The 25000-nt window shown below is 47.3% G+C and overlaps 1 protein-coding gene across 5 annotated transcripts in view; it reads left to right on the forward strand.

The window, feature by feature from the left end:
- pde4cb (phosphodiesterase 4C, cAMP-specific b) overlaps window positions 1-25000 on the forward strand; it is a 191699-nt gene that overhangs the window by 157165 nt on the left and 9534 nt on the right. For 4 of the 5 annotated variants that reach the window (XM_063200683.1, XM_063200682.1, XM_063200686.1 and 1 more), the window contains 9 exons: window positions 9782-9973; window positions 12216-12257; window positions 13827-13863; window positions 14219-14283; window positions 14895-14944; window positions 16144-16256; window positions 17407-17500; window positions 18219-18397; window positions 19974-20072. In XM_063200683.1, the coding sequence (XP_063056753.1) occupies window positions 9782-9973; window positions 12216-12257; window positions 13827-13863; window positions 14219-14283; window positions 14895-14944; window positions 16144-16256; window positions 17407-17500; window positions 18219-18397; window positions 19974-20072 (871 nt within the window). The remainder of the gene's footprint in view (window positions 1-9781; window positions 9974-12215; window positions 12258-13826; window positions 13864-14218; window positions 14284-14894; window positions 14945-16143; window positions 16257-17406; window positions 17501-18218; window positions 18398-19973; window positions 20073-25000) is intronic. The other variant, XM_063200684.1, reaches the window with a different exon arrangement.

Consider the following 25000-nt stretch of genomic DNA (forward strand, 5'->3'; position numbering starts at 1 on the left):
ACAGAAGAAGGTTAAGACCAAAACATCTGACAGGCAATGAAGTACAAGCAACTAAGAGTGCTGCCCTATCTCCTTTATTAGGAATCATTTCTTACGGAATGAGCACCCAGTTGCTCTGTACTTTTGTTGAGTTTAGCTTGTTATAAAGCTTATTTTGATATTATTTTCATTTTAGAGAAAAAACAAATTTTAGTGTGCAGACATTTTTCTTTCACAGTTTTTGTCTTCGTTTTGCACCTTTTAATCATGAATGCAGTGTAATTTGTTTTGATGCTTTTTTCATTCAGACCAAACTCGGCTTGCTCATTGCCAGACACGATAACAGTCAACAGTGGAGGTCAATACACTACGCCAGCCTTGAAACTGCCTTTGGAGGCACGCTAATCGCAGCACAATGCTAAACTAATGGAACTCATTTAACATCTGGCTGATTACTCTCTGATATGTCTGATCCCCAGCCAAGCAATCTTGTGGATGTGTGAATGCACACACATACAGTACATGTATGTCTGTAGTGTGTGTGTGTGTGTTTGTGTGTGTCTGTGCGTGTGTGATCATGCATGTGTGCATGTGCGCATGTGTGTAAGAATGTGTTGGTGTGAGCATACTGTAAGAAGTGTGTGTGTGTGTGTGTGTGTGTGTGTGTGTGTGTGTGTGTGTGTGTGTGTGTGTGTGTGTGTGTGTGTGTGTGTGTGTGTGTGTGTGTGTGTGTGTGTGTGTGTGTGTGTGTTACATACTGTATGCCTGCTGTGGTTTGCCACTATGTGATGGCTATCTGGTGTGTCACATTGTCCCAGAAAAAAACAAAGGCTTTGCATGTGTGTGTGCTTGTGCTTATGTGTGTGTGCGTGTGTGTCTGTGTGCGCATGTACATGCGCGTGCATGCGTGTGTGTGTGTGTGTGTGTGTGTGTGTGTGTGTGTGTGTGTGTGTGTGTGTGGAGGGAGGAGAGGAGAGGAGGTAGTCAAGGTCACCCCGACCTCTCCTCCTCAGACCGGGGCCTCCCGACGGACGTGTGTGTGTGTGTGTGTGTGTGTGTGTGTGTGTGTGTGTGTGTGTGTGTGTGTGTGTGTGTGTGTGTGTGTGTGTGTGTGTGTGTGTGTGTGTGTGTGTGTGTGTGTGTGTGTGTGTGTGTGTGTGTGTGGCTGGGCCTCCCGACACACGTCACATCAATTGTCAACTCTAAGCACTTCAAATGAGAAAAGGAACCCCATGTTCTCTGTGCTTAATTCAATGGTATGTGAAACCGGTGTGTGTTTTTGTGTGGGTGTGTGTTTGTGCGTGTGTGTGTGTGCGCACGTGTGGGTGTGTGTGGGTGTGTGTGTGTGTGTGCGAGTGTGCGTGCATGTGTGTGTGTTCTTGGGGGGGGTGTTGTATATGGCTGCTTTGGTCCCGTAGGCGTAGGGAGGGCTACAGTTATGTTGCCTCAACATGGACACTGTATGCATCAATGGCCTGGGGGGACAACAAGTCATGTTCAAGTGCATTTTCAACCTTAAGGTTTATTTGTTTATTCCTGCTTTGAGAGGCTTGGTTTGCTTTAAAATGAGAATGTCATGATGACATTCTCACATGTGTTCACACATTGGCACTCGCAAATTTCATGCGTGTGTGTGTCAGTGTGTGCATGTCTGTGTCTGTGGTGCTCTCTCTCTGCATGTGTGTGTGTGTGTGTGTGTGTGTGTGTGTGTGTGTGTGTGCGTGCGTGCGTGTGTGTGTGTGTGTGTGTGTGTGTGTGTGTGTGTGTGTGTGTGTGTGTGTGTGTGTGTGTGTGTGTGTGTGTGTGTGTGTGTGTTTTTTTTTTACAAATGTGTGTATGCGTGTGCGAGTGTTTGTGTTCATTTATGTGCATGTGAACAGAACGTGTGTGTGATGTGTTTGTGTATTGCAATACATTCGCATTCCAGACCTCTGGGTGTTTGTAGCATTAGCATGTAGAAGTCAGAGGGTGGATTCCAATATGCGGACTCTCGTCCTTGATTTGTGCTTGTGGCCTCATGTTTTGCTGACATCTCTGTAGAGAAAGCAACAAAGTTTCCCCACTGTAAGCCTAGCCACAACAACTTTTCGGGGACTATTCCTTATTCAACATACCGATTGCATATGAGAAAATCACACTCGAATTGACGCTTTTGCAAGATATTGAAAGTGTCGTCAGTGACGTCATTGCGAGGCCACAAGCATGCAAGGGAGCAAGGGAGGACGTCATATTAGAAAGCACCCAGAGGCTCAGTAGTAGTAGCGGCTTCACAGTAGCAACTCAGCAACCAGTGTGACACAATGAAATGGGTCACTTCCTGTGTAGTGTACAGTGGCTTCCTGCTGAGGCCCAATGTCTCTGTCGCTACGACGACGTGTGCCCCCTGACCCTGTTAACTTTTTATTGCTGCTAACTTTTATTGCCTCTGGAAAACAAACCGTTAGGCCTGGGACATGACGGCTGCAGGATACGTGCACTAACGCATACCCATGCGTATTTTATGTCAATTTTGCACGTGGTAGAACATCTGACACAAGCTACACATATGCATGTGTGCTGTCTGTGTAATGTTGACAAAACTCGCAAAGGGTGATCTTCCAAACTTCAATTTTGAACTCATGGTAGAGCCAAACAATGGTGAGAAAACATTAATGAGAGCCCTGTTGTCTACCTGCCCCCTAGACGATACCTCCAGTATTGTGCAAAGTGCTATGATTGTCTTGAAGCAAGCACAGTATGTGCACTCTTGGTTGCATGTTAAGGCAGACAGCTAGCTTGCCCCTGGCCGGAGGGTAGTCATTAGTTACATAGTCAGCAGTGTTTCCCGCAGATTTTTTTGTTAGTCAAGGTGGTATTAAAAGTACCGGTATATATTTTTAGGCTAAGCAACTTTAGAAAGTACACTCACAAAATGAAATCTTTATCTTTTCAGGGGACCTAGTCAAGGTGGTAGGTGTTTCTACTCACTTATATTGATTTCGCTGTTGCCTTGGTTGTAACCTCATATTTTCTCATCATGTCAGCTGAGAAGTGGCAGAGCAGCAGCAGCAGCAGTGGCCATGTCTGACAGATGCCTTGGGCATGACAGAGCCTTGCTCTCCACTAGTGTTTCCCAACCAGGGGTACGTGGTGTACCACTGGGGAGCACGCAAGCACAGCTCAGGGGATACTTGGAAAAATAATAACAATTGAATGGAGCATAGTAATATTGGGATAGAGGAATAGATGCTGCATAGAGCATGGGTTAGGGGCACTCGTGGTACTACAAAAAGGCTTGGGGGTACGCCAGACAAAAACAGTTGGGAAACCCCGCTCTATACTACAGCACCTGAGAACCTGTGAATATACATGAGCGCTCTGGCTCTCGCTCTCACTCTCACTCTGCGAGCACCAAGGAGGCTTATTTATAGCTTTAGAGTCGCCGTCGGGCGTCCCAGGCAGGGCCCACGTGATGTCAGCATGGCTACAACTTCAGACTGCGCTGCGAGGCCACGCTCTGGGGCCAGGGGGGCCGAGCGGAGCACGCAGGAAGTTGAAAACATAAGAGAGGAGAGGAGAGGAGAGCGCTATATCCAGCTTCACACTGGGTCACTGACACAGCAGCCATATCTAACCGTTATCAGGTTCACCAGCTGCACCAGACTACACACGCTCGCTCACACACAGCAACACACGCACGCACGCACACACACACACACACACACACACACACGGTTGGGGAAATCATGTGGTTAAAACTGTTGTGAAAAGTTGATTTGAATAGCGTGCTTAGTTGCTTCGTGCGAATCAAAATGAAGCTTTTCTCACAGGTTATTTTTACACTGCACAGGCGCAGTATTTACATAACAGCATTTGAAGATAGCGGCTAGATAGCCATGGGGCATCCGTGGCCTAGTGGTTAGAGAATTTGTCTTTCAATCTAGGGGGTTGCAGGTTCAAATCCCCCCTGACCTCTCCCTACATCTCCATCCATGGCTGAAGTGCCCTTGAGCAAGGCATCTAACCCCACATTGCTCCAGGGACTGCAACCAATACCCGGACAAACTGTCACTTTGAATAAATGAAAGCGTCGGCTAAGTGCAATATAATGTAACGTAAGAATGTAATGTAATGAAGAACTGTGAATCACAAAGCTGCATTGTGATTGGACTATTGTTTGTTAGCTTTGGCATCATGATTGGCCAGTTGGCAGTGGAAGAGGCGGGATATTTGCAGGATATTCTTCTCAAGAAGATCCCACTGGTGAATCGAAAAATTGCTGTTTGTTTAATGTAATTAACTGTATAATTTTGGACCTCAACCCCAGTATCACACTATCTACCCCTTTTGTCCGGCACCTGGATTGTTTTTTAACCTCCAAACGTATTTGCACACACACGTCATAGGCTACTGCCATTACAAACTGTCCCTATTTATGTCTATGGGCAATTGTGTCAGTGCTCTGTCCTCTCTTCAATTAAAAACGTCTCTGAATACAAAAACACACACACACACACACACACACACACACACACACACACACACACACACACACACACACACACACACACACACACACACACACACACACACATACATACACACACACACTGACACACATTGTTGTGTTTGAGGCTCTCTTTCTTGCCTGTCATCGATTGAACCTGCTAGACTCCAAATCAAGTGCTAATCCTGGCTAATGGGAGCACTCCTGAGTGACACGTCCAAAGCGGTCGTCACTTCATTATGGAGCCACATCTCCAGAAGGGTCCTCTTCATTATGGGCCTGCCCACTAAACAGCAGTTGTAGAGAGACAGGAAATTAGCAGAGAAGGATGGGGAAGGTTCGACAAATTACCTCAGGAGCTTCACCTCATTAGAGATGTGCCACTGCCTACTGAGGACAAGCTCCTTCTTTACCGTAGTTAGTCTTATTCTTTTTTTTAACTTTATTTTTCTTGGGGGGGGGGGGTTATGCCTTTATTGTGACAGAACAGTTGTTCAGAGACAGGCAATTAGCAGGGAGAGTGAGATGGGGAGGGTTTGGCAAAAGACCTCAGCCGAATCGTCTGGGCCACTTAGTCCATTCTAAATGAAAGAAACTCTCCTTTACCGAAGTTAGTCCATTAAAATAAAAGCCTTCCTCTTTACCATAGCTAATCCCTTCTTAAAAGAAAAAAACAGCCCTCTTCTTAGTAGTTGGTCCATTGTAAATGACTACATCGTCCAGATATTCAAAAGATAAGGAAACGTACTGAATGACACTAAAATAGTGTTTTATTAGAAATTATTATGATCCGGCATTCTATTTTGAACCAAACTATACTCAAATATCACCATGCAAAGCCATGTGCAAATATATATGAAAAGGCCATCTACAGGGTTTGGCTTATTGTTCTTTTTCACAGTTCATGCAGGCGAGACAGTAGAGAGGGGAGAGAGGAAGTTAGAAAAGTGGGAGAGGTAGAGAGGGAGTGCGATTAGGAAATGTGTCACCGGGAGTAGCTATGTGACCCTGTTGGTATGTCCTCTCTGTCTCTGGGCCAAGGTGGTCATGAGGGTGTCCCACGTCTGACATCCAGCAATGTCAAGACTTTCAAGATTGGTATTGCCATTGTAGAGTTGCCTGCACAGATAAACTGAATAGCATGGCCCAAGTACAAAACAGTCAGGGGGCTATGTACAAATCATAATGCAAACTCTTATATTAAAAAAAACACCTACAGGTTAGTGCAGTGGTAGCAGTAGTAGTAATAGCAGCAGCAGAAGCAGTTTGAACACCAGTGGGGGCACTTCATTTCGCAGTGCTGTGTTCAAGTATAAAAAAACAACAGTTGTGTTGTAGCGTGCCATGCACCCCCTGGCTGTAGTGTGCCCTCCCCAGGTTTAGACTGCCATCCTCAGGGACCATATGCATATGGCATCTTCCATTTCTACCCAGTCACCTTTACCTGGATGAAGGTTACCTACAACTATAGCCCTCTACTTCACCCCATTGTTGGCCTGTACCTGCACCTTTGTCCAAAGGTAAGGGTTGGTCCCTGTGCTCTTCAGACTGATGGCAAGATTAGCATCTCTTCTCCACCCTCTGAGGAGGTGCCCCTGTGGAGGTGCCCCTTGCCCCCTGTGAAGGTGCCCTGTGGAGGTGCCCCATGAGGAGGTGTCCTGTGGAGGTGCCCCATGAGGAGGTGTCCTGTGGAGGTGCCCCTTGCCCCCTGTGGAGGTGCCCCTTGCTCCTCCCCTTACATTACCCACAATTCCCTTTCGTAATGTCACTGAGAACTTGCCTGAATGGCACGCGAGTATCCTGTCATTGTCCCATTGTGTGTTACTGTTACGCAACCTGCAAAGAGCCCCTTTTGTCTACCACATGCCCTCGCACACCTCACCACAAAGATAGACACCTCCAAAGCACAACATGTTTGTGCTGGCTGGAGCAAAGAGTAAACACACAGAGCCGTCATACATCTGTCATTCTCTGAACTGGCAAAGGTGTCATTATCATTATCAAGTAGGACTGCATAATTAATGGAAAAAAAATCATGATCACGATTATTTGGGTCAAAATCATAATCACGATTATGAATCACAATTATTGATTTTTGCTGATTTTAAAAACATATATAAATGAAAGTGAAACTTAGGTGAACAGATTTCTGGCCAGAAACGCCAGCCTGTCAGTATGTACTGGCTTCATGGAGGCTCTCGAAGGTAGGTCACTATTGCCACGATTAAATCCTGATTGAAATCATGATTTCGATATCACCATTATATCACGATTTTCGATTATTTTCAATTAATTGTGCCGCCCTATTATCAAGCAAGCAGTGCTCATTCCACTGAGAGATCCAATCCAGGACAAACGTTTTCTCTGCAGATTGGTTTCAAAGTTATACGCCGCTATCACATCATAGATAGACAATAGAGCACAGTACAGTACAGTATAGTATCAGAGTGTCTGCTTTAGGAATTCCCCCTCTCCCCTTCCCCCCTTCCCCCCTCCCTTCAGATTAAATTCTGAGGTGCAGTAACAAGATTTAATTATCATCAAGAATGTTCCGCTGGTGAATGTGAATGTGAGCCGCGGTGTCTTGCCCTGCCAGTAACCCCACCGCACCCACAGGCCGAGCTTTGCTCCGCGCTGAACTCGCTCAACTCTCGTCATTGAATTGAACTGGTATTGATTGAGTATCCTTTAGGGCAGGAAAGAGACCGGCCTAAGCCCAGGACTGTGTATGTGTTTACAGTAATTAGTGTGGTGTGTGTCTGTGTGTCTGTGTGTGTGTGTGTATATAATGTGTGTGTGTGTGTGTGTGTGTGTGTGTGTGTGTGTGTGTGTGTGTGTGTGTGCGTGTGTGTGTGTGTGTGTGTGTGTGTGTGTGTGTGTGTGTGGGGGGGGGGCAGATGATGATGGGACTTTGTGGTGACTCTGACGTAGGACTCTGGAGAGGGCTGACATCAGAGTGATGTGTGTGTGTGTGTGTGTGTGTGTGTGTGTGTGTGTGTGTGTGTGTGTGTGTGTGTGTGTGTGTGTGTGTGTGTGTGTGTGTGTGTGTGTGTGTGTGTGTGTGTGTCTTTTTTTTTGGGGGGGGGGACTTTGTGGTGACTCTGACGTAGTCTGTGAGGAGAGAGGAGAGGGCTGACATCAGAGTGAGGCAGGCTCCCCAGCATGCCAGGATTTGTCTCGTTGTGTTGATATAACTAATCATTCAGCGGATAATGTTATATATACAGTATATGAACTGGTAACAAGCCAACTCACGACATAAAGGCACCGCATGGTGTCAACAGATGTGGTTACATAATTATAACAGTCTTTTTTCAGAAAGTGCGCTCGAACTCCAAACTGTTCTTTACGAGGTCTTTGGGTGCCAGAGAACTGATCCGTAGGCTACATTTCTTTCTAGAAAAGCTGTACTCTCAAGTGTGATACTTGCATTTTATTGTAGTGGGTTAGCATGACAGACATAAGTTTCGGCTTAAGCCTTCTCCAGCGTCTAGAAGACACTTGAGAGTGCGTCCCTTCTATATGAAGTGTTTATTTGCAAAACGGTGTATCTCCATTTTGTAGAAAGTTGGGAAATTTACCTTTTTGTGTTGGGCATTCGATTGAATTGCATTGCAAAATGCATTTTATATAGGTTTAAAAAGTATGTTCTCAAAATATTTGAATGGTAAGAATTCACACATAGGTGACAGGCCCTCTGAACAGTCTTTTTCAATAATAAAATGCAAAAGTCAAAAAATGGAGATACACTGTTTTGCAAATAAACCCTTCAAATATGCATAAGTACACTGTAACACACAAGCTTTTTAAGCACTGCACTGTAAAGTGAAGTGAAAGCCCAATTGGGAAACTCCAACTGCCATTGTGACACAGCACTCCACAGCACACAAGTGTTCACTGCACGCTGCACACAACAAAATTGCATTTATGCCTTACCCGTGCAAGGGGGGCAGCTCCCAATGGCGCCCAAGGGAGCAGTGCGGCGGAACGGTACCATGCTCAGGGTACCTCAGTCATGGAGGAGGATGGGGGAGAGCACTGGTTAATTACTCCCCCCACCAACCTGGCGGGTCAGGAGTCGAACCGGCAAACTTTGAGCTACAAGTCTGACACCCTAACAGCTTATCCATGTCTGCCCTCCAGTTGTTGTTGTTACTCAAGACTTGCCAAGGAATCCAAAGGCACACTGCTTGAGGAAGTTAAAAAGCCTTTAATGAGATGTTTTGACGCGTTGAGACAAGTGTCTTCTTCAGAGCGTATCCACTAAACTAATTCCCACGTCCCTATAACAAAGAGAAGGCTCAGACAATCAATTAGAACTAGTGCTTTGACTCCACCTTTGACTACGCACCTTTCAGTCAGTTGGACACTAGTCAGTTGGTGGTACACCATGCCACACATGAAAACATCATACACACATTATGTTGAAAACCATTATACTACTTAGGGCTGTAACGATATCGTGAAATCGTGATACTCAGAGTCATGACACTGTATCCTGATGTTAGGAGGCAGTATCGTGATACGCCTTTTCAAAGTTTTGTTATCCTGCAGTCCAGAAAACAGCCGTATGATTCGATGTGATAGAGCTTCCAAGCTTCAAATGAGATACATTTCAGAAATCATGGGGTGTGTCGCATCGTAGGGCAAAAAATGTGATGCGAACCGAATCGTGAGTTGAGTGTATCGTTACTTCCCCACTACTTATGAGGATTAAAATAATCGCTTCGTTAAGGCTACAAAAACAGTTCATGACCCAACAGAGTGTGAAGTGATGAGGGTAAACATGTGTGTTTGAGTTCATCTCCTTCTTTGCCCTCTGCAGATTACTGTTCTGTGTCTCCCATGAGTGAAGTTCCACAATATATACATCTGTGTGTGTGTGTGTGCGTGTGCGTGTGCGTGTGTCTGCGTGTGTGTGTGTGTGTGTGTGTGTGTGTGCACGCTACTCGCTTTGCCCTCTGCAGTTTTGTCGTTGAATATGTAAATGGCTTGTGTCTGTGGATTTAAGTACAGGTATAACACAAACATTACATCAGTATGACACATACACTATGGTCAATCTCCTGCCGACTATGAAGTGCAACTGGTTGAAGCTCCAGAATAAATGTGTGTGTCTCTCTCTCTCTCTCTCTCCCTGTGTGTGTGTGTGTGTGTGTGTGTGTGTGTGTGTGTGTGTGTGTGTGTGTGTGTGTGTGTGTGTGTGTGTGTGTGTGTGTGTGTGTGTGTGTGTGTGTGTGTGTGTGTGTGTGTGTGTGTGTGTGTGTGTGTGTGTGTGTGTCTCTCTCTCTCTCTCTCTCTGTTCTCCCTCCGCAGCTTTGACGTTGAGAATGGCTTGTCGGTGGGCCGCAGTCCGCTGGACCCCCAGGCCAGCCCGAGCTCGGGTCTGGTCCTGCAGGCCAACTACCCCCACAGCCAGCGCCGAGAGTCCTTCCTGTACCGCTCCGACTCGGACTTCGACCTGTCGCCCAAGACTATGTCCCGGAACTCCTCCACCACCAGCGAACTGTACGTCTACGTCCACGTCTTCTTCTCTCTGCCTCTCTGTGACTCTGAGAGTGTGTCTTAATATGCGACCTTGCCTCCTCCACTTGCCTCCTCCACTTGCTTCTCGTCATGATGATATCACTGACAACAGCATTATATTTCAATATCTTGCAAAAGCTCAATTGTAGAGTCTTTTTCTCAATTGCAATTGGGATGGTGAATGGAAAAACAGTCCCTCAAAAGTTGTTGTGGCTAGGCTGACAGCTGGGAAACTTTATCGTTTTCTCCACGGAGGAGGGGCCAGGAGGCGGGACGAGGAGACAAGCACAAGTGGAGGAGGCAAGGTCGCATATTAAGACGCACTCTGAGACTCTGCTTTTGTCTCACTGCTCTCATATCACACAGAGCATTTCATTGATATGGGCAGGCCCGACGACAGGGAGGGACAAAGGGGTATGTTGTCCCGGGTCCAGGGAGATAGGGGGCCCTTAATTGGATCCCCATTACATTGTATGTATTGGGTACTAGGGAGCCCCTTTAAGATTACTTTGTCCTGGGCCCAGCAAAAGCTGTCAGCGGCCCTGTATATGGTCTTTTAGGTTTTTACAGAGGTGTCCATCCCGGGTTCAGAGTGTAAAGTAAAAACCATGTATGCCACACGTTTTATCCAACCAGCTCTGAATCAGCTGATTATAGTGGGCACTCAAGACAGGTAGAGCAGCTACTTATCGGGGAAGGAAACTCTGGCAGGATTATTACTTTCTGGACCAGGAATTGACACCTCTGATTTTTTTTTTTAGTAGCAGACGTCAGGGTGGTGCAACCACAGCTAATGCCACTATAGTGTGGATTAAATTATTGAATTATTTATTTATGAATATCTAAGAAGCATATTGATTGCTTGTACGTTAATTACCAATTATGAATTAATTCATGGGCATTAGCTGTGGTTGTGGTTAGCTTACCACCTGATGCCTGCTACTACATTTGTCATTTACCCATATGCTGTGTAGCTCATACACAGCATTTCATGCCTATACTCTACATCTCACACACAGGATCTTATACACATACTGTACAGTACATCTCAAACACAACATTTCATGCATATACTGTACATGTAGCTGCAATACAATGCAACCAGATACAGATACAGATACAGATCTTGATCCATACAGTGCATTTCATGCAGCAAATGGGCGTTACAGACTGAGCTTCTGTTTTTGTTATTAATTTACCGCTTTCTCACAGTCAGGTTGTTGTACTATATGTCCCAAAGTCTTGGTGAAGTGTCTTTAGATAGACCACATATGACTGATGGTACAGGGCCATTTTTTCAGATACTGATATTTAAAGGGGACAGTAAAGAATCGTAACAAATTTCTAATATCCATCACCCATTTTTTTCTTCTATTACTGTGAAGAATCAACAACGGCTGGCTCCTTATATATTTTATAAGGGAAAGGGATAGTCTAAATACTTTTTTATGTTTTTTTAATCCTTTTAGGCATAGATATTCTGTATTTCAAGCTTTCTACCTTGCATACTATAAATCTACTCCTTCCCCAGTCCCTATAGGGAGCTGTTATACTATTGTAGGTGGGTGAGGGTGAAAATTGATAATTTAGTTTTATTCCATGGCAGCAGAATCTGATGAGGACAATGGTCGAAAACATAATCCTGCCATGGAATAAGACATCAAAGAGAAAAAGGATTTTAAGTGTGCAGTGCGGACTCCTCACGACAAGCTATTGTGGGTTGGTGGCCAAAGGAAACACTGTACTGTATGTATTTCTATTTGATGTCCATCATGTTGGAGGGATTTGGACAGAAAGGGCTCCTTCAACCAGCAGTGCTTCTCTGCTCTCCCTGGTTCTCCTGGTCAGAGTAGTGCAAATATATATATATATTTTTGCTTTTTCACGTTATGCATTTCAATGACAGGTACGGTGTACGGTACTAGATATAATCTCCATTACACCCCCTACATACAAGGTCATAGTTCAGCTAAGTGATAACTCTTGTCTGAGACAAACTGGGGAGAGATGTCTCCTCCTGGTACAGATGTCACATAATTCACAACAAGAGCTCACACAAGAACAGAGTTTAACTCAGAGAGACAGAAAGAAGAACAAAGTCTTAACTACAGATTATACAGTAATTATTCTTACAGACTCCAATTTTTATATTTACCCTGTTAGCCTTTAATGATCCCGTTATCGTTAATAAGAGACATTAAGACACTGTGCTGTTGTTTTAAAGGGAGGAAGGCTTGAAACACTGGGAGGTCAATTGGCTGCCTCGGTGAGAAATGTGTGAAAAGTCTTTTTTTATTATTCTTTTCCCTTCATTTTTTTTGTTCATCATTTCCGCATTCTCCTGCTAATTTATGAACACGCAGCTCTCCTCACATCACCCCACTCACCGCTTCACTAGTAGTCTCTTTCTCTCTCACTCACTCACTCACTCACTCACTCACTCACTCACTCACTCACTCACTCACTCACTCACTCACTCACACTCACACACACACACACACACACACACACACACACACACACACACACACACACACACACACACACACACACACACACACACTTCTGCAGGCCTGGTCTGCACACTCAGTCTAACGAGTGCTAGTAAGCTCACTGCCACCACAAATCATGCATGCGCAACACACTTATGCACTGTTGTGTGTGGAGGGTGCGAACACAATGATGAATAGAATCGTAAATTGCACTTTTAGAAATGTTTGACAAATTCAGAGTCTAACTCTAAAGTGTCAACAAGTTTGTGTGCTGTGCTGGGTGGTATTCCAAGAAGCTGGTTCAGTATTAAACTAGAGGCGCATTTCTCGAAACCATAGTTGCTAACTATGTTAGCTGCTTTGTTGTTTGCGATGCAATTTTCCATTGGCAACTGTCCAAGTTGCTAACTGGCTATCAATTATGCTTTCGAGACACGCACCCCAGGTTAGGTTGACCTTGAGGTAGTGGTAAATCACGTAATAGAAGAGCACAGAGTCATTGTCTGAAATAAATCCATCTATTAGTTAATTTACCACTTTCTGCAGGTCAACTTAGCCAGATATCACTTGACCATATTCTTATAATACTTCAGGTCAGTGTGCTGGTTAATATCTGTAGAATAGAGCATGTTGTTCCCGGTTGCTGTTGGCATACCCACCCAACCCTTTAGCATGACACGTGTACGAGCCCATTCTCTGGGAAAAATCAACTACATGCTTCGTGGTGCCGCTACGATATAGCCTCATTTTTCGTAGTTGGGCAACGCACACTGTTGTCGAGAGTGGGTGAGAGAGAGGGTGAGAGAGAGCGAGTGAGAGAGAGAGACCACCCGAGCAGCGTGCGTGCATTCCGGGAGGGGAGCGCTGTCGTTGTGTCAGCTTCAAGCCATGTCTCCCTTCCTCCAACATTATCCCTAACCTTAACTCTAAACCTAACCCTAACCCTAACCTTAACCCTAACCCTAAACTTAACCCTCAACTTAACCGTAAATCACTTGTTTGAAATGTTTGATTACCTTCGTTTCCAGTCAGCCTTCAGTCGCGCTGGATTGTTGACGTCCGTCCCCAGTATTCTTCCCCCCAAAACCAAACTACCCCAATTGTCAGTCCCCCCTTTCGTCGCCCAACCACGAGAAACGAGGTTATTCGTAAGGGCACCACGAGGCTTAAAGTTGCTTTTTTTCTGTTTTTCTCGTTAAGACTTCACGTTTGGCTCGAGTTACTGTTGCGTGTACCCCATGCAGTGTGGCAAGAGGCTTGCTGTTGTGTTGCTATTAAGCCTTAGACATGCACCTTCTGTCAGCACACACTAAAGATAACGGTCTTTTGTTATGCCTTTATAGACATGGAGAAGACATGATCGTCACACCTTTTGCACAGGTAAATACTGTACTATACACAGGTAAATACTGTAAATTCATTCATCGTTCGTTCTTTCTTGTCTGTCCTCTACCTCTCTAGGGTATCTGTCTCCCTGAATCTGTCTTGACCTAAGTACTGTACTGTATGTACTTGTCTAAGCAAGCAGCCAATAATCAAGCAAAATAATACCTTCCAAAATGTCATTTTAACAATATAATGTTATTAATCCTGAGGGAAATTAAAGAAAAAAATCAAAATAACTGTATTTTCATATTTACCATACTGCGTTAAGTGCTTGCCAGAAGCCATGAAGAATTGTCAGTGTGATGCAGAGTCTGTGAATGTGAATGTAATTGATTGGGTGTTTCCGCAGGTCCTGGCCAGTCTAAGAACCGTTAGAAGTAACTTCGCCCTGCTGACTCATCTACAGGATCACAAGTAAGGACAGCACTGACATGGACATTTGATAAGGACAGCACTGACATGGACATTTGATAAGGACAGCACTGACATGGACATTTGATAAGGACAGCACTGACATGGACATTTGATAAGGACAGCACTGACACAGATATTTGATAAGGACAGCACTGACACAGATATTTGATATCGACAACACTGACATGGACATTTGATAAGGACAGCACTGACACAGATATTTGATAAGGACAGCACTGACACAGATATTTGATATCGACAACACTGACATGGACATTTGATAAGGACAGCACTGATATGGACATTTGATAAGGACAGCACTGACATGGACATTTGATAAGGACAGCATGGTCATGAATCCAAAATTATTCAACGTATCTAGATTTATATACCAGGAAATAAAAGCTGACATTCTGAACTTTTGTTTCATACTCATCCTTCTGACCATCATTCAAACCTTCTGGAGGAGACTGTATGACTAAGATGACATTGACCTAGGTCTTAGACCTTTTTGAAAGAGTAGCCTATCTGTTCTGTATCTAGCACTTGGATGTTCAGGTATGAATTTTGCCCTCCACTTTCCTCTCAAGGATTCATTTATTTCATAACAGGAGGCAGCCTGGACTCAAGCCTTCTTCTTCCTGCAAGCCCAACCTTCCAGGTCAGTGGAACCAGCCACTCCTTTTATTAACCCCTTAGCGCAGCACTATGGCTCTCTGTAATGTCATGGCAATGTTGTTATGATGTAGTTAAGCATTTTCAGCAAGTGAATAGGGTCGCCGGCGACCCCTGCTGCAGTAAGAGGCTACGATATTCTTTGAAAAAAAATGGTCAGTGTGCGGGAATTTTTTCAAATTGTCTGCTGAGTGACCCATGGGCCATCTCCGACGCACCTGCCAGATGAGGTGTGCGGAACAAAACAAGATTAAGATATTCTTCGCACTTCCCTCCTTGCTGAAGCAGCTGAATAGGCCGTTCTACATGTTGACATTTGAGTCGACACGTGCTCCTGAGGGAAGCTCTGTGAAACTCCAGTACAGTATATCGACCGCATGCCATATAAAGATGTGTCGAAGCAGGCCTTGAATACTGATTCATCACATCACAGTGCCCTGTGCGATTAAGGACCTTTAAAGGTGATTTATGGAGATGTCACAGACTCAACAGAGGGGAATATAACTCAGCAGGGGGAATATAACTCAACAGGAGGGAATATACGTAACTCGACAGGCCCCAGATGAAAGTGTCTGCAGTGCTGAGCGGTGTCTCATTAGTGGATGTTCACTAAGGAGTGACATAATCGGCTTTTTCTATTTTTTGGTAGGCCTACTCATTTAGGGTTTTCAGGCCGACCAGAAGGGAGCACTAGAACGCAGTTATGTTCGGCACTAAATTACTTATCTGCGAACCGCTCATTCCGGGCTCTGAACTTTTTCCGCACATGACTGTGTTACCCAGATGAACCTGCTGACGGCCACGCTGTCGTCAGGGTTTGCGGAGGAAAACCTAGTATTTTGCGGTTCGCATTGCGAACCAACTTTCCGGCTCGCGAATGCTAAAATCTGTGGCGTGAACACGACGGCCGGTTCGCCATTAGGTGTGGGAACGGGCAACGGCACGGTTCTCGGTCGGCCTGAAGTGCTAAGTGTGCAGTGTTTTCTGAACTTTCAGCATTGAAATGAAAGTGATGGTACGATGTGTTTTATTAAACGGTGTCCCCTGTGCGTGTGTGTGTGTGTGTGTGTGTGTGTGTGTGTGTGTATGTGTGTGTGTGTGTGTGTGTGTGTGCGTGCGTGCGTGCGTGCGTGTGTGCGTGCGTGTGTGCGTGCGTGCGTGCGTGTTTGTGTGTCCTGTGTGTAGATGAGACGTACCAGAAGTTGGCCATGGAGACTCTGGAGGAGCTGGACTGGTGTCTGGACCAGCTGGAGACGCTGCAGACACGACACTCCGTCAGCGAAATGGCCTCCAATAAGGTAACACACACACACACACACACACACACACACACACACACACACACACACACACACACACACACACACACACACACACACACAAACACACACACACACACAGGGGACACAGTTAAATAAAATACATCATAGTAGACATCTGTGGCCTGTCGAGTTATATTATTCCCGCCTGATTAGTTATATTCGCTCCAGTCGAGTCTTTGACGTCTACATAACTCACCTTTAAAGGTCCTTAATCGCACAGGGCACTGTGATGTGATGACTCACACTCACACATACACACACAAACACACACACACACACACACACACACACACACACACACACACACACACACACACACACACACACACAATGCTGCAATGCGAGCACTACACTAGCAGCAGTCTAAATTTCCTATTTCATCACCATGCCCTCATAAATGCATGTTAATTCACGTTCCACTCCACCAATGACACGATTTCTAACTAGGGAAGCTCAAAGCATCACCTCTACTCGTCACACTATTCATGCTCCTGTGCAACTGTGACAACCGTCCTGTAACCAGTGACAACCGTCCTGTAACCAGTGACAACTGTCCTGTCACCAGTGACAACCGTACTTTCACTAGTGACAACCGTCCTGTCTGTAACCAGTGACAACCGTCCTGTCACTAGTGACAACTCTCCTGTCACCATGGACAACTCTCCTGTCAGCAGTGACTCAGGTGACCAGTAGCTGGCTCCCTCTAGTGGCGTATTGTAGACATGACATGTCCATCGTGGGACTAACAGTACAGGACTGCATTTGCCCCCTAGGCAGTACATCACACCACTAAAAGTTTATACATACAATAATTGTATAGGCCTTCATTCACAATATATTTTTTCTCACACATACAAATAAAATGCTTGTGCAAAGGGCATGTGCGAGGTACAATAGTGTATCTATAAAGTTTTAGTGATGATGTGAGACCTATTTCTGTTACGCTATTGTCAAAGGGGCACCCCAAAATCTACTGTTAAGTGTATTACTGTTTCTGCTTTTCCTCACCATTCCTCTTTCCTCATCTGCTGCTTTTGTTTTGGTTGTGCTTGTTCCTGTGTCGTTCAAGTGAAGTAAAGTGATCTCTGGTGACTGCTATTGATTTTGTTTTCGTGTCCTCCTAAAGTTCAAGAGGATGCTGAACAGAGAACTCACCCAGCTGTCCGAAACCAGCAAATCGGGAAACCAGGTGTCAGAGTACATCGCCAACACTTTCTTAGGTGAGTGACTGACTGACTGATTGACGCCTATCTTTGGCCTTTTGTTTAGCCAGGGGACATAAGTGGCCTGTCTCTGTCTCTCTAGAAGTTTCTTATCAGCGATATGGACGCCTGTCTGACATATATAGCGATTAGAGATGACATGCTGTGTCCGACTCCAATGGCATTATCAGATCGAGATAGTGCTTCAGAGATATTTAGGTTTAAATAGGCAGAGGGCACCTTTTCCCAAAAAGGGCTTAGGCATTCAGCAGGCGCTTTTTGCAGGTGCCTAAGGCTAAAATGGGGTAGCCTCTTACTGCAGATGGGGTCGCCGGCGAGCCTATTCACTATTTGCTGAAAATACTCAGCTACATCATAACAACATTGCTATGACAGTACCAAGCGCCTTAAAGTGATACTGTCCCATTTTTGGAAATAAGTTTATTTTACACCTTCCCTTGGGTTAAATAATAGGGTTTTACCGTTCTCCTGTACTTTCAACCGTTCTCTGGGTAGGGCGGTACAAATGTTACCTCCAAGCTAGCAGTTAACATTGAGTCCTATGAGACCAGTTAGCTGCCAGCTGGTCTCATAGGACCCAATGTTAACTGCTAGCTTGGAGGTAGAATGATGGCAGATTAACATGGCCATTACAATTTTGGTGACAGTAATGTTATAGCGTAGGCTCTGCGCTAAGGGGTTAAGGGGCTAACCTGTCTCTCTCCTCCCCTTCCAGAGAAGCAGCACGACGTGGAGATCCTGTCGCCGCCCCCCAAGGAGAAGGAGGACAGGAAGAAGCGCCGGCCCATGTCCCAGATCAGCGGCGTGAAGAAGCTGACCCACAGCCCCAGCCTCACCGCCGCCGCCATCCCCCGCTTCGGGGTCGCCACCGACCACGAGGGACGCCTCGGCAAGGTCAGCCAAGGACAACAAGGACACTCACCTCCAGAGTAGAAGTAGACAAAATGAAGAGTTTATTTGAAAAGCGGTGTATCTCCATTTTGTATTGGGAATTCCATTGCATTGCATTGCAAAATGCATTTCATGTCGGTTGAAAAAGTATGTTCTCAAAATATTTTAATGACATGAACTCACACATAGGTGATAGGACCTCTGAAAATTGATATTGCATGGTTTCACTTTTGTAATATCATACTACTAGTTTTGTAATTACATCTGAAAGAGTATTTCTTCTTCTACTTTACACAGCTCTGTTTACCTCTATACACACACACAGTGCTGCAGTCGACCATCCGGCACCGGTCACCCCCCCAACACACACACACACACAAACACAAGCACACACACACACACACACACACACACACACACACACACACACACACACACACACACACACACACACACTTCCTGCTGGTAGAGGGTCTGAAAGGGATCTCTGCTGATCACCTGACCATCTCCTTAAGTAGTAGGCCACAGCTGCCTAGCAAGAGACACATGCAATTTCATTCAAGATTTCAAGTCTTTTTTTATTCTCTTTATGCAGTTTACAGTTCATGACAATGGAGATTCTTTTGAACTGAAGATTTCAGGTAATGGTAATTGTGTTTGATTAGTGATAGTAATGAGTATCAGTAGGCGTTCATGTGTCCTTCCCTATTTAGATTTAGATTTTTTTTTCACTCAACTGAGTGCCTGGATATGTGATCTTTTCCCTTCAGTTATGTGCCAGAGATGTACAGTAGTCTGCAGATGTAGCCCTGTGATATAGTCACGTAGTCTGGATAGTCTGCTTAGGCTTGGTCTGTGAGGTATATGGTCTGTGAGTTGTCTTTTTAAATTATATTATTGCATTACACCTAGCTGACGCTTTTTATCCACAGTGACTCACAGTTATTGTACAGGGTATTGGTTACAGTCCCTGGAGCAATGTGGGGGTTAGGAGCTTTGCTCAAGGGCACCTCAGCCATGGATGGAGGTGTAGAGAGTCGAAGGGTGGGATTCGAACTTGCAACCATCTGATCTTAAGTCCACCTCCCTAACCATTAGGCCACGGCTGCCCTCACTTCTTACACATAAAAGGTGTACCAAAAGTGTACACACTCTTTAAGTCATTAGGAAGAAGGTTTCTGCAGCGACATGGTACGATCAAAGAGGGTAGAGTAATAAAGAGGGATCAAAACCCGCCCACCCAATGCAAAAGCGTGTGCTCAAGTTGGGTCTCCTAAGGGGGCGTTGGCCCCTCCTTCTTCTTCTATCTTTGAGGTGTTTGCACAACACGTGCGCTACTGCCATCTACACCGCTAAAGGGACTCCATTTATTCTCAACCTCAAGACTCTGAAGGTCTCCTAACCGAAGGTCTCCTAAAGGGGCGTTCACCCGACCGGTATCCACCCAAGTGGATACTGGAGAAGAACTAGAATGACGTATCTCTGTCTATAATATCTCTGGTACGATCAGAGTGTTGAATTAATACAGAATGTCTTTTTTACTGTGTTGCATTCGTTGTGTTTTGTCCTGGTGCTGTAGGAGCTGGAGGACATTAACCGCTGGGGTCTGGACATCTTCAAGGTGGCCGAGTACTCGGGGAACCGGCCTCTCACGGTCGTCATGTACTCCATCTTCCAGGTGTGTGGAGCCTACTATTGCAATACATTTCACTTAGATGACACTTTCATTTTATTCAAAGTGACTTACAGTTATTATTTTTCAAAGTATTGGTTACAGTCCCTGGAGCAATGTGGGGTTAGGTGCCTTGCTCAAGGGCACTCTTCAGCCATGGTTGGAGATGTGGGGAGAGGTCAAGGGGGGTTCAAACCTGCAACTCCCAGATTGGAAGACCAACTCTCTAACCACTAGGCCACGGCTGCCCACTGTCCTGGTAAATCAGGAGGGAGGAGGAGGGAGTCACACATAGGAGAGGGATGCAATTTAGAGACACTAGTATATTGAAAATGGCAACAATAAAGAAAAGGCAAAGATTGTCTTTATTTTCAACACAGTTTCTCTAAATTGCATCTGTCAGCGTTTAGTCTCTCGACAGGTGGGGAGGAACATCTTGATTACAAAGGCTGAGCCCACACAGAGTCCCAATCAAGAGGGAAATACACACCGCTGTGTAAAGGGGGAAATGCACACCGCTGTGTGCTGTAATTTGGGCTTTTAAATGGTGCAATTTACCTTCTTTACCCCCACTGTGTGAGCGATGCCACACACTGCACTTCTCAGAATATGTATTTGTCATTTTGCGTCTTCTATGTAAATTATTTACAATTATAACAACAGCACAATTATAATAAATGTCGTTCCGTTCACGAAACGAAAGTTCGGGAGAAGCGTCATGAAATTTGACAGGTCTAAATTAACACCTGCTCTGTATTTCCTGCTCGTCTGTCATTTGTCCAGTTCCTTGCGCGCCAGTACAGGCACGCCTACCTATCCACCTGAACCTCATCCCCTTCAATTATCAACGCTGTATTTATTCCCCACTCACCTGCTCCTAGTCAGAAACTCGCTTTCTCGCTCGCAGGAATTTTCTTTCCCTCTCCAAAGCCGCCAGGTTGGTCTCCACGCTTCGGGTTCTGACCTCCAGGACTGCATCCCTCGTTTCCAACCGGTCTCCACGGAAGACTTTCATGCCCCAGACCTCGCGCATTTCTGCTGGCGCAGACGTTGCCCGAGCTCTCGGTCGTTGCCCTGTGCGGTTCTCCCTCTCGCCTTCTCAGCGGGAGCCGACGTCTCTCCACGACCTCCGCCTCTCCAGTTCTCCACCTGTTGAGCGGGCCCGACGCCGGTTTCTGCTCCATGCAGCAAGCCCGTGTCGGTGCCTCCTCCGTCGCCCACCTCCATCGCTTGAAGACCGCCAGTGTTCCACGCCGGATCGTGGACCTTCTCCATGCAAGGAGGACGCCACACTTCTCTCTCGGTTTCTGCCGCCTTGTTCTGACGCGCCCTCTGGCCAGGCCGCCTCACCAATGTCAACGATATTCCACTTCTCTCTCGCTGGATGGATATCCCCTCTGCCCGTCTGTATCGCCTACTGTCAACGCTTAAATCGCCGACGTGCGCCGCTTTTTCCCCAGATGGGCCGTCTACTCCTTCGTTTCGTCGGCCTTCTCTCTGAAGTTTACGTTGGAGGCATAGCCTAACTTTCCCTGCGCCGCCAGCCCCTTTATCTCCGAGCCATTACTGCTTTCACTCGGAATTGGAACCAGGCGTTTCTCGTGCTTCTCTGCTCGCTCACGCACAATTTGCTGTTTGTCTCGATAACTTGTCTCTTAAGTCACCTGCGTCTCATCAACCGTCATGGCGGCTGGTCGTATTTGCCTGTCATCACACGCGGCCTGCCTCTCCTCCTGGCGTGCATGTTTCTCCTTTGGTTCAGGAGCTGAATTCGAGTGTAGCCACTCGTCTCCCCATCACCTCCATAGTGTATTCGCCAGCTCACAACTTGTTTCCTGAGCATGCTACTTGTTTATTCAGCACCCGGTGCTTCACCTATATTGGTTCCTCAACGCACGCGGTTTCCTCTCCGGCCAACCCTGTCTCACGCCATTCGTAGTGCCGTCACGGAAACGATCTGTAAATTCGTGATGGAGCTCCTTGCTACTGTGGCATGCTATGCTAATTTTATTTGGCATGCTTTGTTAAGGTTTTGGCCCGCTAGTTACTTATGCCCTCTTTGCTATTTCTTTATTTGCACTTATTCGTTATTATTTTGTGGCCTTACGCCATTTCCGTGGTCTGACTCCACTTAATTTTCATGGTCTCCCTCATCTGCAGATTAGCACCATGCTAACAACCCAAGAGGGTTTTAACTTTATTCGTCAGCTGATCGCACCATGCCGATGACAGTGAGCAGGTTTTTGTCCTGCTTCTTATATCTGCTCCCCCACTCCCCGCGGTTGCCCGTTGCCCTGCCTTGTGGTCTTACGCCGCCAAAGCCGTCCGTCAGCTGCTAGGAAGGTAACCCTCTTCGCTGCCACTGCTGTTCCACTCCTCAGAGGCCGTGTCGGATTTGCTCTGGTCTCCCTGCCTCCGGGAGCCTCTTCGCTGGCCGCACCCCCCTCCCGCTCATTGCACGAGGCGGGCCTCTGCCTCCCACTTCCACGGCAGCGCTCGATGTGCCTATACCTCGGGCGCCTTTCCTTGCTCTCCATCTGTCCGCTGGCTCCTCCCCTCACGGCCGCAGAGTCGACGCCTCCTCTCCCTCTCCCTGGCTTAAGCCGTTTGCTCCCGCGGCAACGGCTGCCACGCCAGCGAGCAGCATTGCCACTCGCCAGCATTCTCAGCCGAACGCTCCGCCTCGTCCGTACCCGGACCCAATGCTCTTCTAGTGATGCCTTGGATCTCCCTGCACGATGAGGTTTCCTGATCTTCTGTCCCTCCACCTGCAACGTTTGCCGCACCTCTGACCATGGATCCACCGATTGACCGTGGTCCTGCTACCGGCGCCGCCATCCCCTTTATTGGATCTTCCAGCCCGCCGCTGCTAGCTCCAGCGCTCTGCATGCCGCAGGCAGCTGCGAACCTGCCGCCGCTACCCCCTCAGTCGCCGCTGCTACTCTCTTTGCCACTTGATTCTCCTCTGCGGGATAGACTGCCTCGGTAGCCTGCTCCGCATTGATGGCGACGGTTGCTGGCTCACTCCTCTCCTGCCGCCTTGGCTTTGCTGACTCAGCCCCTGACACTGGCGTCTCTGCCGAGGCGCCAGCACCAACCCGGCCACTCTCCGGATCCCAGCCGCCGCCCTCGATCCACTCGTGCGCCCAGGGTTCCGCCAGGCCGTGAAAGCCGTTCGCCTAGGCCCGACCGCTGAGGCCGCCAGCCCCACGGTTCCAGCCGCTCCGACCGCCACCTTCGATCTCGCCGAGATTCCTCCCCGGCCCCCCTCCGTGGGTCCGTGCGCTCCCCCGCTCTGCGCGGTAGCCCCGCCAAGCGGTTCTACTGCTACCACTTGCTCTACAGGCCGCCGCCTGCTCTACATGCTCCGCTACCTATATACCACTGTTCGCTCTTCATGCCTCCGCTTGTGCTCCTGCTCTACGTGCCACCATCGGCCGCACCACTCTCACTGCCGCCGCCCTCTAACCCACTCGCAACTGCCGCCTCTTCGCCGGCTACTGCTCTCTCCAGTCCACCCAATACCGCTGCCCCCTTTCAACCTGCAGCTGCATTTCTCTTGCCTACGTCTGCTGATATCTGCGTTGCCCTCCTCGGATGGCCTCTCGCTGCCCATGCATTTGTTACCTCTACTTGGGCCCAGACGGCGTCAGATACCGAAGTTAAGAATCAAGGCCGCCATCTTCGACATGGAGTGCAGCTTACGCACCACTCCTATCCCGATTCCTCCACTCGCTGCAGCCCATGCTCATGGTCACCACCGTGGCATGACATTCGTGCCTGATGCTCCTTTCTGAGATGCGATTTCCATCAACTCGCCTGCCTCATTGCCTCTAGACTCGTGCCCCCGCATGACTCTGGACGCCGTTGCACTATGGACGCTACGTTCCGGACAGTTGGGTGCCGCTTCAGGATACTTCATCCTAGTCGTGCCACTCCATTCCCTCTTTTCCACCCAAGATGTTTCCATCTTCATTACGCACGCCAACGCCATCAGGAAAGACGGTGCTCCACGATCAACGCATTTTCTTCCATGGGTTGCTTTTGGTCCGCCCTGCGAATCTTGCTGGAGTCTCCACATCACTCTCCCGTAAAGGGCCTGTTTACGGCAGAGATGATCTTCCCGACCGGCGGCACCTCTGACCCTGCGAGTCATTTTCACACCCGCACATGGCCCTTTTGCTTAAGGGCATGTGTAAGGCGGAACCGTCTGCCCCAGACAAACGGCTCCCCATCACGGCCGTTTTGCTCGCGGCCTGCCTGCGGCTGAGATGCGGCTTTCTGTCCCCTCACCTGGACTTTACTTTGGCCGCCATGTTCGTCCTAGCGTATTTGGGCTACTCAGGCGCAGCGAATTCACCTCTGGCAGTGCCTCATTTAACCCACTCGTCCATCCTCGAGTCTGCGACCTCTGCGTCATTGACGCCGACTCTATCCGATACATCGTCAAATTTAGCAAATCCGACCAGCTGGGTCAAAGCCACGCCGTTCTTATTTACAACGTGGCTTCCCATTTTCAGCCCTATCAGATCCTGTCCCGGTACATCGCTTATCCCGGCGCTGACAATCAGACTCTTGGCCGTTGGTCCTCGGATGCCTACCTGCTGTACATCCGTTATCATCCCTCCGAGCTGAGGAAGGCTCAGATGGCGATCTGCTCGTGAATTCGCTCGCCGGGTCCTGGCTTTGGTTGCTGTGTTTGGGGTGCTTGGTTCCTCTCTTTTCTATTTTTCGTCATTGGCTTTTTTGGGGTGTCCGCTCAGACCTCGTACATATTTCGCGGGCGCGGGTATTGTCCGAGCTCTCAGTTGGAGCCCCATACTCCCGAGCCCACGCACCGGATTTGATCTATATCAGGTTTCGGGCTCGGCAGTAATTTCGCACCATGGCCAGCGACCTTGCCCAACACGCTAATTTTGCTATTCGCTTTTAAC

The sequence above is a fragment of the Engraulis encrasicolus genome, chromosome 6 (assembly GCF_034702125.1).
Source record: "Engraulis encrasicolus isolate BLACKSEA-1 chromosome 6, IST_EnEncr_1.0, whole genome shotgun sequence".
NCBI lineage: Eukaryota > Metazoa > Chordata > Actinopteri > Clupeiformes > Engraulidae > Engraulis > Engraulis encrasicolus.